At 38.3% G+C, this 12,755-nt stretch overlaps 1 protein-coding gene across 1 annotated transcript in view; it reads left to right on the top strand.

Annotated features, from left to right (window-relative positions):
• Window positions 1–12,755, top strand: part of LOC106873909 (nuclear pore complex protein Nup93) — a 37,221-nt gene that overhangs the window by 4,127 nt on the left and 20,339 nt on the right. Inside the window, exons 3-12 of the mRNA XM_014921441.3 lie at window positions 885–1,002; window positions 1,478–1,540; window positions 3,005–3,133; window positions 5,789–5,866; window positions 6,677–6,769; window positions 8,172–8,311; window positions 8,442–8,571; window positions 9,920–10,017; window positions 10,893–10,949; window positions 12,117–12,194. Coding sequence (XP_014776927.1) covers window positions 885–1,002; window positions 1,478–1,540; window positions 3,005–3,133; window positions 5,789–5,866; window positions 6,677–6,769; window positions 8,172–8,311; window positions 8,442–8,571; window positions 9,920–10,017; window positions 10,893–10,949; window positions 12,117–12,194 — 984 coding nt within the window. The remainder of the gene's footprint in view (window positions 1–884; window positions 1,003–1,477; window positions 1,541–3,004; window positions 3,134–5,788; window positions 5,867–6,676; window positions 6,770–8,171; window positions 8,312–8,441; window positions 8,572–9,919; window positions 10,018–10,892; window positions 10,950–12,116; window positions 12,195–12,755) is intronic.

The raw sequence follows: 12,755 nt of genomic DNA, 5'->3' as shown, positions 1-12,755 counted from the left end.
CATGCTAGCATGCAGAAATAGTTAGAAAATTATTTTTTTTTTAAATACTTCATGCATACAGGACAGTGAGAATCTAAACTGTAATGTATCATTTCATTCTTAATATGTTCTTGTAGATTAAGGTGGCGAGCTGGCAGAAATGTTAGCATGCCGGGCGAAATGCTTAGTGGTATTTTGTCTGTCTTTACGTTCTGAGTTCAAATTCTGCTGAGGTCGACTTTGTCTTTCATCCTTTCAGGGTCGATAAATCAAGTACCAGTTGTGTACTGGGTCGATCTAATCGACTGGCCCCCTACCCCAAAAATTTGGGGCCTTGTGTCTAGAGTAGAAAATAATGTTCTGGTAGATTTAAATGTGAATATCTGATTGTTATTTTTGAGACACTGTGGTGTTTCAACCTCATTGTGTCTCCTCAGTTAAAGCTACTCCCACCTAACTGATGAATCTAACAAGCATGAACTCATTTATATCAATCATCATTGTTGTTTTAATAACTACTTTTCCATACCTGCATAGGTTAGAAGAGTTTATTGAAGCAGATTTATACACCAACTCTCACCCATTTTCAAGCAAGATCATATTTCCCCATGGCCAGGCATGTTTTCACAGAATATTAGAGATGGGTGACACTCCATAGTGCTAAGACAAGAAGGCACAAACAGACAAATATAAATATATGTATATGGCGGGCTTTCAGTTTCCATCTACCACATCCACTCTCAAGGCTTGAGGCTTTAATAGAAGACACTTATCAAAGGTGCTGCACAGTGGGATTAAACCTGAAATCCTGTAATTGGGAAGCAAGTTTCTTAACCCCACAGCCATGCATACAAATTATTTGTTCTCTTCTGCTTTCTATTTTTTTTTTTTTTTTCTATTTCTAGTTCTCTTGTACTTGGGAGCCAAGGATATGATGTCTCAAAGGTGTCTCAACGCCTTGATACTCTGACTGCTAAGAAGGCATTTGAACCCCTTGAACCTGTACGAGACACTGATATTGAGGTAATGTTAATTATAATCAGTTTTAATTAAATATTTGATCTTTGTAACCTATTATGTAACATATCATTTGACTCCTCCTTTATATAATTGATATTTATATAGGCACAGGTGGCACCTTGGGCAAGTGTCTTCTACTATAGCCTTGTGGGTAGATTTGGTAGACGGAAACTAAAAGAAGCCTGTCGTGTGTGTGGGTGTGTGTATATGTTTGTGTGTCTCTTTGTCCCCACCATTGCTTGACAACCGATGTTGGTGTGTTTATGTCCCTTGTAACTTAGCGGTTCTGCAAAAGCGACCAATAGAATAAGTACTGGGCTTACAAAGAATAAGTCCTGGGGTCGATTTGTTCGACTAAAGGTGGTGCTCTAGCTAGGCTGCAGTCAAATGATTGAAACAAATAAAAAAAATAAAAGAATATGATACGTTTATACAATTAAAACTATTGATATTTATATATTTTTGATATTTTCTTCAGGGATTCCTTAAGAATGAACGGGAGAATGCTTTACTTACCGTTATCGAGAACGCTCGGAAAAATGTGAGTGAATTTATTTTATTTATGACTTCTGTATTTTGTTTAACCCATTAACCCATTCCTGCCAATCGTCCATTTAAACTGACACTTAATTTATAAGGATATAAAACAAATACTTGATACAAATTGTGATTTGTGTATGATCTGTATCAAAGAATGAAACATGTTCTTAACGTGTATGCAGTCTGTATCAAACGGATTTCAATGAAATTGTTTTCAGTTGTTAATTTAGGTCAAAATAATAGTGTCTGTGAATTTTCAAGTAATTTCATTCACTAGAAAAATTTTGGCACGAATGGTTAATGTAAATATTTTACATTTTTAAAAATTTTTTGTGAATTTTACTTTCATTTACAAAATTCTGATGTCAGTATGTTATGATTTAAGGATAGGTTATGAGTGATAACATTTACAAAGCTTTTAATTAATGTTAATAAGGAATAATTAGCTTTTGGCTGAGTATTTAGTATTGGATAAAAAAAAATGTGCAGATGTGAATGCGTAACCAAGGAATTTATTTTTCTACCACATGGTCTTGGGTTCAGTCTCACTGGTTAGCACCTTGGCAAGGGTTTTCTACTATAGCCCTGAGCTGACTAAAGTCTTGTGAGTGGATTTGGTAGATGGAAACTGAAAGAAACCTATTGTATATGTGTGCGAGTGTTTGTGTCTTCTTGTATTGACATAGTTTGAGAGTTGTAAAATGTTTTTTACTGTCATACAAGCAGTGTCATTTGTTTCCAGTATTTTGTGAGAATATGTTTAGTCATGAGCAATATTACATTGTGGAAGTTTAGGGGTTGGTAACAGGAAGAGCATCTGGCTGTAGAAAATTTGCTCTCTTACTTTCTCTTTTTCTCTCTCTCTCTCTTCCTCTCTCTCTTCCCCTCTCTCTTTCTCTTCCGCTCTCTGGCTGGGTAACCATGTACCTCCTCTACAGCAAGACACCTGTTTCTGTCTCTCTGTCACACTCTAACCTTTCACCATCTGACACAAGATCACCTCCTCCAATGCCACCTCCCCCCCTCAAAGGTTTCTTGTCTTGCAACATTACTTGATGACCTTGCCAGTGCAGGTGCTATGTAAAAAAACATTCAGTCCGCACTGTAAAGTGGTTGGCATTTGGAAGGGCATCTAGCTGTAAAAACCATGCCAAAACTAACCTTGCTTGTGCTGGTGCCACGTAAAAAGCATTCAGCCTGCTCTGCTGGGTGGTTGGTGTTAGGAAGGGCATTCAGCCGTAAAAACCATGCTAAAACAGATTCAGAAGCCTGGGAGAGGCTCATGCCTGGCCAGCCCCCGCCAAACCGTCCCACCCATGTCAGTTAAATGATGATGATGATAACTCTGTCCGTCCCATGCATGCAAAAGTGAATCTTAAAATTGTAATGTTGGTTTATATGTGTGATAGTGCTTACATGATGCTTTTTAGTAGAATGGTCTAAGATGTTTGATTTTATGCTGCAGACTTTAGAGACCTGTGAACAAAGACTATGGGGATCAATGGAAGAAGAGTGGGAACGAGAAAAGCAGAAAATGTTGAATGCTTTGTTGGGAACAGGACACCAAATGTTGGATTATTCTCAGGAAACTGAGGTAAGTTCTTCTGTGCAATAATGTGCCACACTTTTGATCTGGTTGTAGTATTATTGAACATACAAAGGCAACTTCTTTCACAGGACCGTCTTTTAAATGGCAGATTCATCAATGTTGAAGTGAGACAGTATAAAATCTTTAGTATCCTGACTAGCCTTCGTGCCGGTGGCACATAAAAGCACCCACTACACTCTAGGAGTGGTTGGCGTTAGGAAGGGCATCCAGCTGTAGAAACTCTGCTAAATCAGATTGGAGCCTGGTGTAGCCATCTGGTTCACCAGTCCTCAGTCAAATCGTCCAACCCATGCTAGCATGGAAAGCAGGCGTTAAACGATGATGATGATGATGATATTCATTATAAAAACAAATATTTTAAATTCTTGTTATCTTTGTTTTTCTTTTCCTTCTCTCTCTTTATACCTTCTAGTTTGATAAGTGACCTTTGAGGCAATTTTGTAACAGTTTAACTGATTAAAGTATACTCATGTATTGCAAGTTTTATTGTTCGTGTTTATTCCCACCCGACCTTTGTGTGTGTGAATGAAGGAGGCAAACATTAACCAGAAAACTGAAAAGTCTGTGCTGTTTGAATGAAATCCCTTGCTATATTTGTTCTGCACTAAATTAGAGACGCTCCCTTGTCACTCTTGTCATCATAAATGCTAGTAGTAAGTGCTTGTTTCATTGGAAATTTGTAATTATTTGTTCTGTTAATCAGTTAAAATATTAATTTAAAGTACTCACACAAAGAGAGCATGGAACTTAGTCAATGAGGTACCAATTAAGAGACACCAAATAATCTTCTGAGAGGACATTTAGGTTTTTAACTGTTTGGTCTATCTATCTATAAATAGGTATTGCAAAATAAGAAGGAGACACTGCTTAATCCTTGCTAGTATTCATCATCATCATCATACGTCCATTATCCTTGCTGGCATAGGTTTGGCTGGGCTGGCATACTGGAAGGCTGTGCCAGGATCCAGTCTGATTTGGCATGGTTTTCTATGGCTGGATACCCTTCATAATGCTAACCACTCTGAGGGTGTAATGGGTGCTTTTACATGCCACCGGCACGGGTGCTATTTGCGTAACACCAGTCTCTGCCCAACACTCGAAAGGAGCTCAGCCACTTTGTCTCCATGAGGTCCATTTCTTGAGAGGAACTCAGTCATCTCGCCTCCATGAGGCCCATTCATTTATTTGCTATATTGAGTTAAACTTCCACTTTATATATAGCTTGAAGAAGCATGAATACTACCAGCCTGATTTGTTCTAAACAGTTGATGACCCTTGTTATCAAAGCATATTGATGTTTTAAATTTCTTTTTTAAGAATCCTTTTATTGGAGTGTCACTAAAATATATGTATACATACACATGTTTTAGATATGGATATGTTTTTTATAACATGATATTACAGGGAATATTTTTCAGTCTACTCTTTTATCAGATGGTCTTGTTGTTGGCACTCCGTCGCTTACGACGTCGAGGGTTCCAGTTGATCCGATCAACGGAACAGCCTGCTCGTGAAATTAGCGTGCAAGTGGCTGAGCACTCCACAGACATGTGTACCCTTAACGTAGTTCTCGGGGATATTCAGTGTGACACAGTGTGACAAGGTTGACCCTTTGAATTACAGGCACAACAGAAACAGGAAGTAAGAGTGAGAGAAAGTTGTGGTGGAAGAGTACAGCAGGGTTCGCCACCATCCCCTGCCAGAGCCTCGTGGAGCTTTAGGTGTTTTCGCTCAATAAACACTCACAACGCTATCAGATGGAACTCCACAGCATCTCACTTAAAACCTGTAGTGAGTCACAGGTTTGCCATCACTTCCCAGGTTGATAGGAATAAAGTACCAGTCATATATTTGGGTTGATATAATTATGTTTCTCCTTGTTCTTATGTTAGGAATTTTATGATGATAAGTCATTGGTGATTGTATGTTTTCTGTATTTTCTGTTGAAAAATACATGTTGAATTTTTTCTGACCAAAATTTACAACCAAAAACGGTTATGTTGGCTTATACACCAAGACAACTTTATAGGACCAAAAACTGCATGTGAAATGCAAGATATGGAAATATCGTGAAAATGTTTGAATGTTTACGCTACATCAACAACATCATTGTTTAACATCTGCTTTCCATGCTGGCATGGGTTGGTTGAGGACTGGCAAGCTAGGAGGCTACACCGGGCTCCAATCTGATCTAGCAAGGTTTCTAAAAGTTGGATGCCCTTCCTAACGCCAACCACTCCGAGATTGTAATGGGCGCTTTTTATGTGCCACAGGCACTGGCATCGACCACGCTCAAATGGTGCTTCTTATGTGCCAGAGGCACAAGAGCCAGTCAGGCAGCACTGGCATCACTCACGCTTGAATGGTTGTTTTTATGTGCCACCAGCACAGGAGCCAGTCAGGTGGCACTGGCAATGACCACGCTCGAATAGTACCTTTTACGTTCCACTGGCATATAACTATGTCAACTTGTATGCCAGAAAATACAGTAACTAAAGTGAAAATGAATGAATTAATTGATATAAAGTTTTATTAATGCTTTGTAATTTATGTTGTTTTATTGCTAATTTTTACTAATGACCTTGTTTTGTTGTACAGAAGATTAAAAATATTTTTATTATCTTTTTTTGTAAATTCCAGCAAAGTCTTTTATCTGATGCCATTAGCATGCAGGGACGCAGTGCTTTGAACAATGTAGAAATGGCTTATGCTAGTCAGGTAATCTTCCTTTGAAATTTTTTCACCTTTTAAAATATTTAATAAAGATTTGAAGTCAAATTTAAACACGCTTTTGAAGTGATGCTCCTGTTTGAAGTATCAGAACACCAGTAATATTGACACATAACCTGCTATATAGGGTAGTAAGGTTATTAGTAACCTATTGGGTTGTTGTGGCACCACTCAACACTCTTTCACTCTTTATGTAAGATATGACTAAAGAAGTTTAATCTGTTGCCTTCTCCAGGCTCATGTTAGGATTTATATTAACAGGCATGGCTGTGTGGTTGAGAAGTTCACTTCCTAACAACAGTGTTGGGTTCAGTCCCACTGTGTGACACTTCAGGCAAGTATTTTCCACTGTGGCACTGGGCTAATCAAAGCCTATGGCTGGATGTGTTTCTACAGGAGATTGAAAACAAACGATGCCATTTGTATGACAGTGACAACTCATTTTCAATTATTGTATGATGTCACGACAAGGAGACATAAACACACACGCGCGCATGCACATCAAAGACTTCTTTCAATTTCTGGCTACCAGCTCACCCAGAGTGCCATGCAGTGGGACTGAACCCAAATCCATGTGGCTTGGAAGCAAGATTCATAACCACACAGCCATACACCTACAATGTGTGTATTTAATTAAATTATAATTTACACCTGCAGGGGTAGCTTAAATCTGAGTAGTGTATGTAGATATTTTAACTAAAGCAGGAGTATAACTTATAAGAGAAAAATAACTTGCATATCAAAAGGGCTTTCTCATAAAGATATACTTGTTGTGACACATTGTTTTATGCATTTTAGGTTTATATATATAACAAAAAAGTCCTTGAAGGTGGCATTCGCCTGAGTTTGCAGGATTTATTCATGGAAGCTGCTAATTCCTTAGGAGATAAGGTAAGTCTTCTTTTTTCAAAGACTGTACTAATGTCATTATTTAATGTAGGTTTTTCATGCTGATATGGATTGGAAGGTTTGACAGGAGCTGGCAAGCCAGAGGATTGCACCAAGCTTCACTGTCTGCTTTGGTATTGTTTCTATGGTTGGATGCCTTTCCTAATGTCAACCACTTTATGGAGCATTGCTTTTTGTGATTTTTCTGAATATTCCTGCTAACTATAATTTGTTTTATTTTTCATTAAAAATGTCAAACTTTCGATGTCATAATTGCATATCCTTAAATAACATTCATTTTTGACAAATAATGTTTTTTCAAACTCTGTTTTTTCTATTTAACTTTTAAATGATTTATACAATCTGTTTTTATGCTAACTTACCAAATTCTTTTCATCTGTGTCATTTTTTTGTAACCCTTTTGCATTAAGATTGCTCTCATGATGTGATTGTATAGTTTTAGAATGACATTGTAGGGTAATTATGAGAGGTTGGATCTGGCTGGTTTGAGCATAAAGCAGAATTGTTGGGCTAGATATGGCTAGTTTAAATGCTGAAGAGTTGCTTATTCAATCTGTAAATTCTGTTTTCATGTGTTAATAAATGTATAATAATCTCTATTTACTAATGATTTACAAAGGCACAAACATGGCTAATTTCAAGTTTGGTCCCACTGCATGGCACCTTATGCAAGTGTCTTCTGTTATAGCCTTAGGGCCAGCCAAAGCCTTGCGATTGGATTTGGTTGATAGAAAACAAAAGAAGCCTGTCACTTATTATTGGTGCCATGTAAAAGCACCTGTGTGGTGACACATAAAAGCAGCTGTGTGGTTCCATGTAAAAGTACCTGTGCAGTGCCATGTAAAAGCACCCATGCAGTGCCACATTAAAGCACCCACTACAATCTGTAAAGTGGTTGGTGTTAGGAAGGGCTTGCAGCTCTAGAAACCATGCCAAATCAGACTGGAGTCTGGTGTAGCCCTGCTAGCTTGCCAGCTCTGGTCACACTGTCCAACCCATGCCAGCATGGACAACGGACGTTAAATGATGAATAGGCTATGTGTGCTTGTGTCTCCATGCCTTGACATTACATCATAGTTGTAAACAAGTATCGCTGTCATACAGGTAGCACCATTTGTTCCCGAAGAAATATTGCCTTGCTTGGAAACAAGTGAGAATTTTGCAACTGGAAAGGCATCTGGCTGTAGAAAATCTGTCTCAACAAATTCTACCAGAGCCATGTAAGCATGAAAAACTTGATGTTCAAGCACTGAAATGATAATGACGATCAGTTGAATGATTTCAATTCTCAACTTAGTCCTTTAATCATTATATGAGAAGGAAGTTGAAATCATTATCATAGAAATTGGTTGACCTTATTTTTTTTTTTTTATATATATTTCAGCTGGTAATCGATAAATTGTGGTCTATGGTTGAATTCATGGTAAATGTTCCAATGGTAACATCTAGTGCTGGTCCACCTCGACAGGATAAGAAACTGCTCCAAGCATTTGTAGGTCAAGCTAGAAAATACCTTGAACACATGTGAGTTGAAATCTTCAATAATTAAACTTCGTTTTTGCTAATTTTAATTAATTTTCAAATTCGTTTTTATTATTTTTTTTGTTTGTTGCTGCTGTTAATGATGATGGGATCATTATTCGATTCTTTTCAGGTATGTAAAATATGTCACAACTATGGTGTATGAGAATTTATACAAGGCCAAGCGTGGAGGCAAACCTGGTACCTACAGTTTGATAAGGAGTTTCTTGAATGTTAAATACCCTACACCAATGCGCGGAGAAGTAATTACATATTTTCTTTATATGAAATCATGAGAGAATCAGCAATGAGTTAGAGCAGCGCTTCTTAAACTATGGGTCATGACCCCATTTGGGGTCATGAAAATTAAATTCAAACAGTTGAATTTCAGTTTATATGTTATTTCACAAATGCATATTTAATACCTGGGGTTGTGAAAAATGGGGTCATGAATGAAAAAGGTTTAAGAGCACCGTCCGAGCATGATCGTTACCAGAGCACCAGCTGTCTGGCTTCCATGCCGGTGGCATGTAAATAGCACCATTTGAGCGTGATCGTTACCAACGTTACCTTCCTGGCACTTGTGCCAGCGGCACGTGAAAAGACATTCAAGCGAGATCGTTGCCAGTACCGCTGGATTGGCTCCTGTGCAGGTGGAACGTAAAATACACCATTTCGAGCGTGGCTGTTGCCAGTACCTCCTGACTGGCCTTCGTGCTGGGTGGCACGTAAAAGCACCCACTACACTCTCGGAGTGGTTGGCGTTAGGAAGGGCATCCAGCTGTAGAAACTGCCAGAAAATCTGGCTCACCAGTCCTCAGTCAAATCGTCCAACCCATGCTAGCATGGAAAGCAGACGTTAGACGATGATGATGATGAGTTAGAGTATCAGTCAAAGATTGATGTTTCTCTCTCCAATCACTAAACACTGTCTGTAGACAAGATACTTAAACTTTGCTAGTTCAGTTCATCTAACTTTAAATAAGTACCATGTTTAGGTAACACCTCACCTCTGTAAGTAATGAGATCATTGCATAATTCAATGTTTCAATAGTTTGAAATACTGAATTCCAGTATTGTTATTGAGCTGGATCCTGACAGATGTGGTCATTCCACAGTTCATTCCAGCCACTCTCATTTCTATTTTGCCAAAGTGAGAGTCATATTGAATGAAAGAGTGTACTCTTTCATTCACAAGAGTATATTATACTCTTCAGTGAAGTGCAAGGCTACTTAAGACATAACTCATTATTTCAAATCCTGTTACAGGGAATTGGAATTTTTCCCTAACCAACTCAAATCAGTATATTTTACTCATTTAAACTTGCTGAAAAATAATGTTTCTTTCCCAAACACATCATTTCAGGTTCAGTCCTGCTGTGTGGAACTTTGAGCAAATGTCTTCTGCTCTAAACCCAGACCAGTCAAAGCCTTAAGAGTGGATTTGAGAGATAGACACAGAAAGAAGCCTTGTGTGTGTGTGTTTGTGTGTGTAGAAACCATGAAACTCAAGACAGTCTATTTGATCCTGTCAAAATGTCCAATCTATGCCAGGAAGGAAGATAGATGTTAAAAATTGATGATTTCTCTTTGTTTTAAATCTATTTTTAGGATGGATTATTAGATGGTCATCCAGTCTGGGCTGTGATTTACTATTGTCTCCGTTGTGGTGACTTAGATGCAGTTCAGGAAGTTGTTAACAAAAGTAGGTGAGTATCTTGGATGTTATTAACACAACTGGTTTAATATTGCTTTTTAGAGAAAGAGTTGTGAACAACCTGAGGTAACTGGTGGATTGGATTGTAGTTGATTCTACCCAGTATTGGTGTTTTATTCCCTGTGCCGGTGGCACGTAAAAATCACCATCCAAATGTGGGTGATGCCAGGTTTGCCTGACTGGCTCCCATGCCAGTGGCACATAAAAAGCACCATCTGAACGTGGCCGATGCCAGGTCCGCCTTATTAGCCCCTGTGTCGGTGGCACATAAAAAGCACCATCTGAACATGGCCGATGCCAGGTCCACCTGACTGGCTCCTGTGCCGGTGGCACGTAAAAAGCACCCACTACACTCTCAGAGTGGTTGGCATTAGTAAGGGCATCCAGCCGTAGAAAACCATGCCAAATCAGACTGGAGTCTGGCGCAGCCTTCCAGTGTACCAGCCCAGTCAAACTGTCCAACTCATCCCAGTATGGACAACAGACGTTAAATGAGATGATGATATATATATATATATATATATATATACACATACACACACACACATATATATATATATATATATATAAATAAAAACAAATCAGGATCGAAATCAAAATGGAAATTGTATTTGTGGCTGATGCCAGTCCCGTCTAACTGGTACCTGTGCCAGTGGCATGTAATAAACACCATTCAAGCGTGGGTTGTCAGTGCTGCATGACTGGCTCCCCGTGCCAGTGACATGTAAGAAGCACCATCCGAACGTGGTCGATGCCAGTCTCGCAGCATGGAAAATGGACGTTAAACGATGATGATTTAGATATGTATATAAACAAACAATTAAATCAATATAATTGTATATTTTATTCTTTTTCTTAATATTTCAGCCAGCAGTTAAAAGATTTCCCAGAAATTATTACAGAATATATGAAGAATGACAGAAGGTTTGTCCCTGTTAGATCTATTGTTACATGTTAACTGCTTATTCTCATCCTGCAGGCCTTCTAATATATGTATATATTTATGCCTGTAGATGAGATCTCTTGCACCTGTTGATGACTATATACATAAGCAATTAGTAGTACAGTGAAAAGTAAATAGTAATATAGCATGAATATTTACTGTAGAAGTTTTCTGTTTTTTATCATCTCTATATATATATAATTGCAGAGAAATAATGACAATTTTCAAAGAATTATTTTCTGTATTTTTCATCCCACTTGAAATTCTTCGCCTTTGTTTGGTAGAGGTTCCTGCCTGCTCTAGAATTATCCACTTTATCCTTCTGTTCCATTTGCATCTTTCTTGCATGCAGCCCCACCTGCACCACCACTACCTGACTGGCCTCCGTGCCGGTGGCACGTAAAAGCACCCACTACACTCTCAGAGTGGTTGGCGTTAGGAAGAGCATCCAGCTGTAGAAACTCTGCCAAATCAGATTGGAGCCTGGTGTAGCCATCTTGTTCGCCAGTCCTCAGTCAAATCATCCAACCCATGCTAGCATAGAAAGCGGACATTAAACGACGATGATGATGATAAGGATATGTGTATCTGTGGAGTGCTCAGCCACTTGCCTGTTAATATCATGAGCAGGCTGTTCCGTTTATTGAATCAAGTGGAACCCTTATCACAACTGACAGAGTGCCGGTTGTACACATTCTCCACACAATTTCCACACACACTCACACACCATTTGGCCACATCTCCCTTGCATACTCACACCCTTAACTTACAACAGATATTTCTATTCATTAACCATCTTGTCTTTTTTACACACACACACACACACACACACACACACAACATTCCCCTTCTTCCCCACTTTCAGATACAAATACACTCTGATATATATATGCATCTATACACCCACATCTTCCCTTCCAAACTCCCCATCCCATAGGACAGCATTCCTCCTTGTTTCTTACTTTTTGTCTTCCTCCCTTTCTCTTTCCTTCCAACATTTATTTCCTTTTCTCACCACCACCCCTTATATTTTTCTTTCCTGTGTCAAAATTTGTTCTTGTTCTTGCTAATGTTTATTGCTTTTACACACACACACACACACATGCAGTTGTAATATTAAACTGACTCCATGTATTGTCTATTTATAGCCTTGGGCCAAGCACACAGACCAAAGTTCGTCATTATTACCGCAGAACCATCAAAAATAGCTCTGACTCTTACAAAAGGTAACTACCATTTTGGGTTTAATATTCTTGTTTTTATATTTTTTATTTTGTTGTTGGCTTGTTTTGTTAAATTTTGTTTATTTTTAAATAAATTGTAAAACAGATGGAAGAATTTTATGAAATTTTTGACTAAAAGGTAGTTTACTCTGCACGAAACATCAACTGTATATTGCGTTTGAGGGAAATGTGAAGCTACATTGTCGTGAAACCATTGAAGTAGCAAGATTTGGTCACAGCTTGAGAGGATTGGTCCTTATATATATAAGAACATTTATTTTGATACCAATGCACCTGATACTACCCTCTAGTTCTTTAATACAAAATCCCTGTTTTAAAGTGATCTAAATAAAAACATTCAATTAAAATCCCATGTTAACAGCATGGGAACTACATTATCTGATGTTTTCTTTTTTTTCTTTTTTTTTTCATAAACCTGTACAGAAGGATTTAAGGGAGATTTGGTTGCTGTTTCTAGCAGGTTAAGCAACTATGTAGAGACTCCAAGGTGTGAAAAGAATTTTGTATTACGCACTTAGCCAAACCTCCTCAGTATTAAACTAA

Source organism: Octopus bimaculoides, chromosome 3, assembly GCF_046866305.1.
Source record: "Octopus bimaculoides isolate indiv1 chromosome 3, ASM4686630v1, whole genome shotgun sequence".
NCBI lineage: Eukaryota > Metazoa > Mollusca > Cephalopoda > Octopoda > Octopodidae > Octopus > Octopus bimaculoides.
Note: the sequence above shows the minus strand (reverse complement) of the source record. Positions and strands in the feature narration are given on the sequence as shown.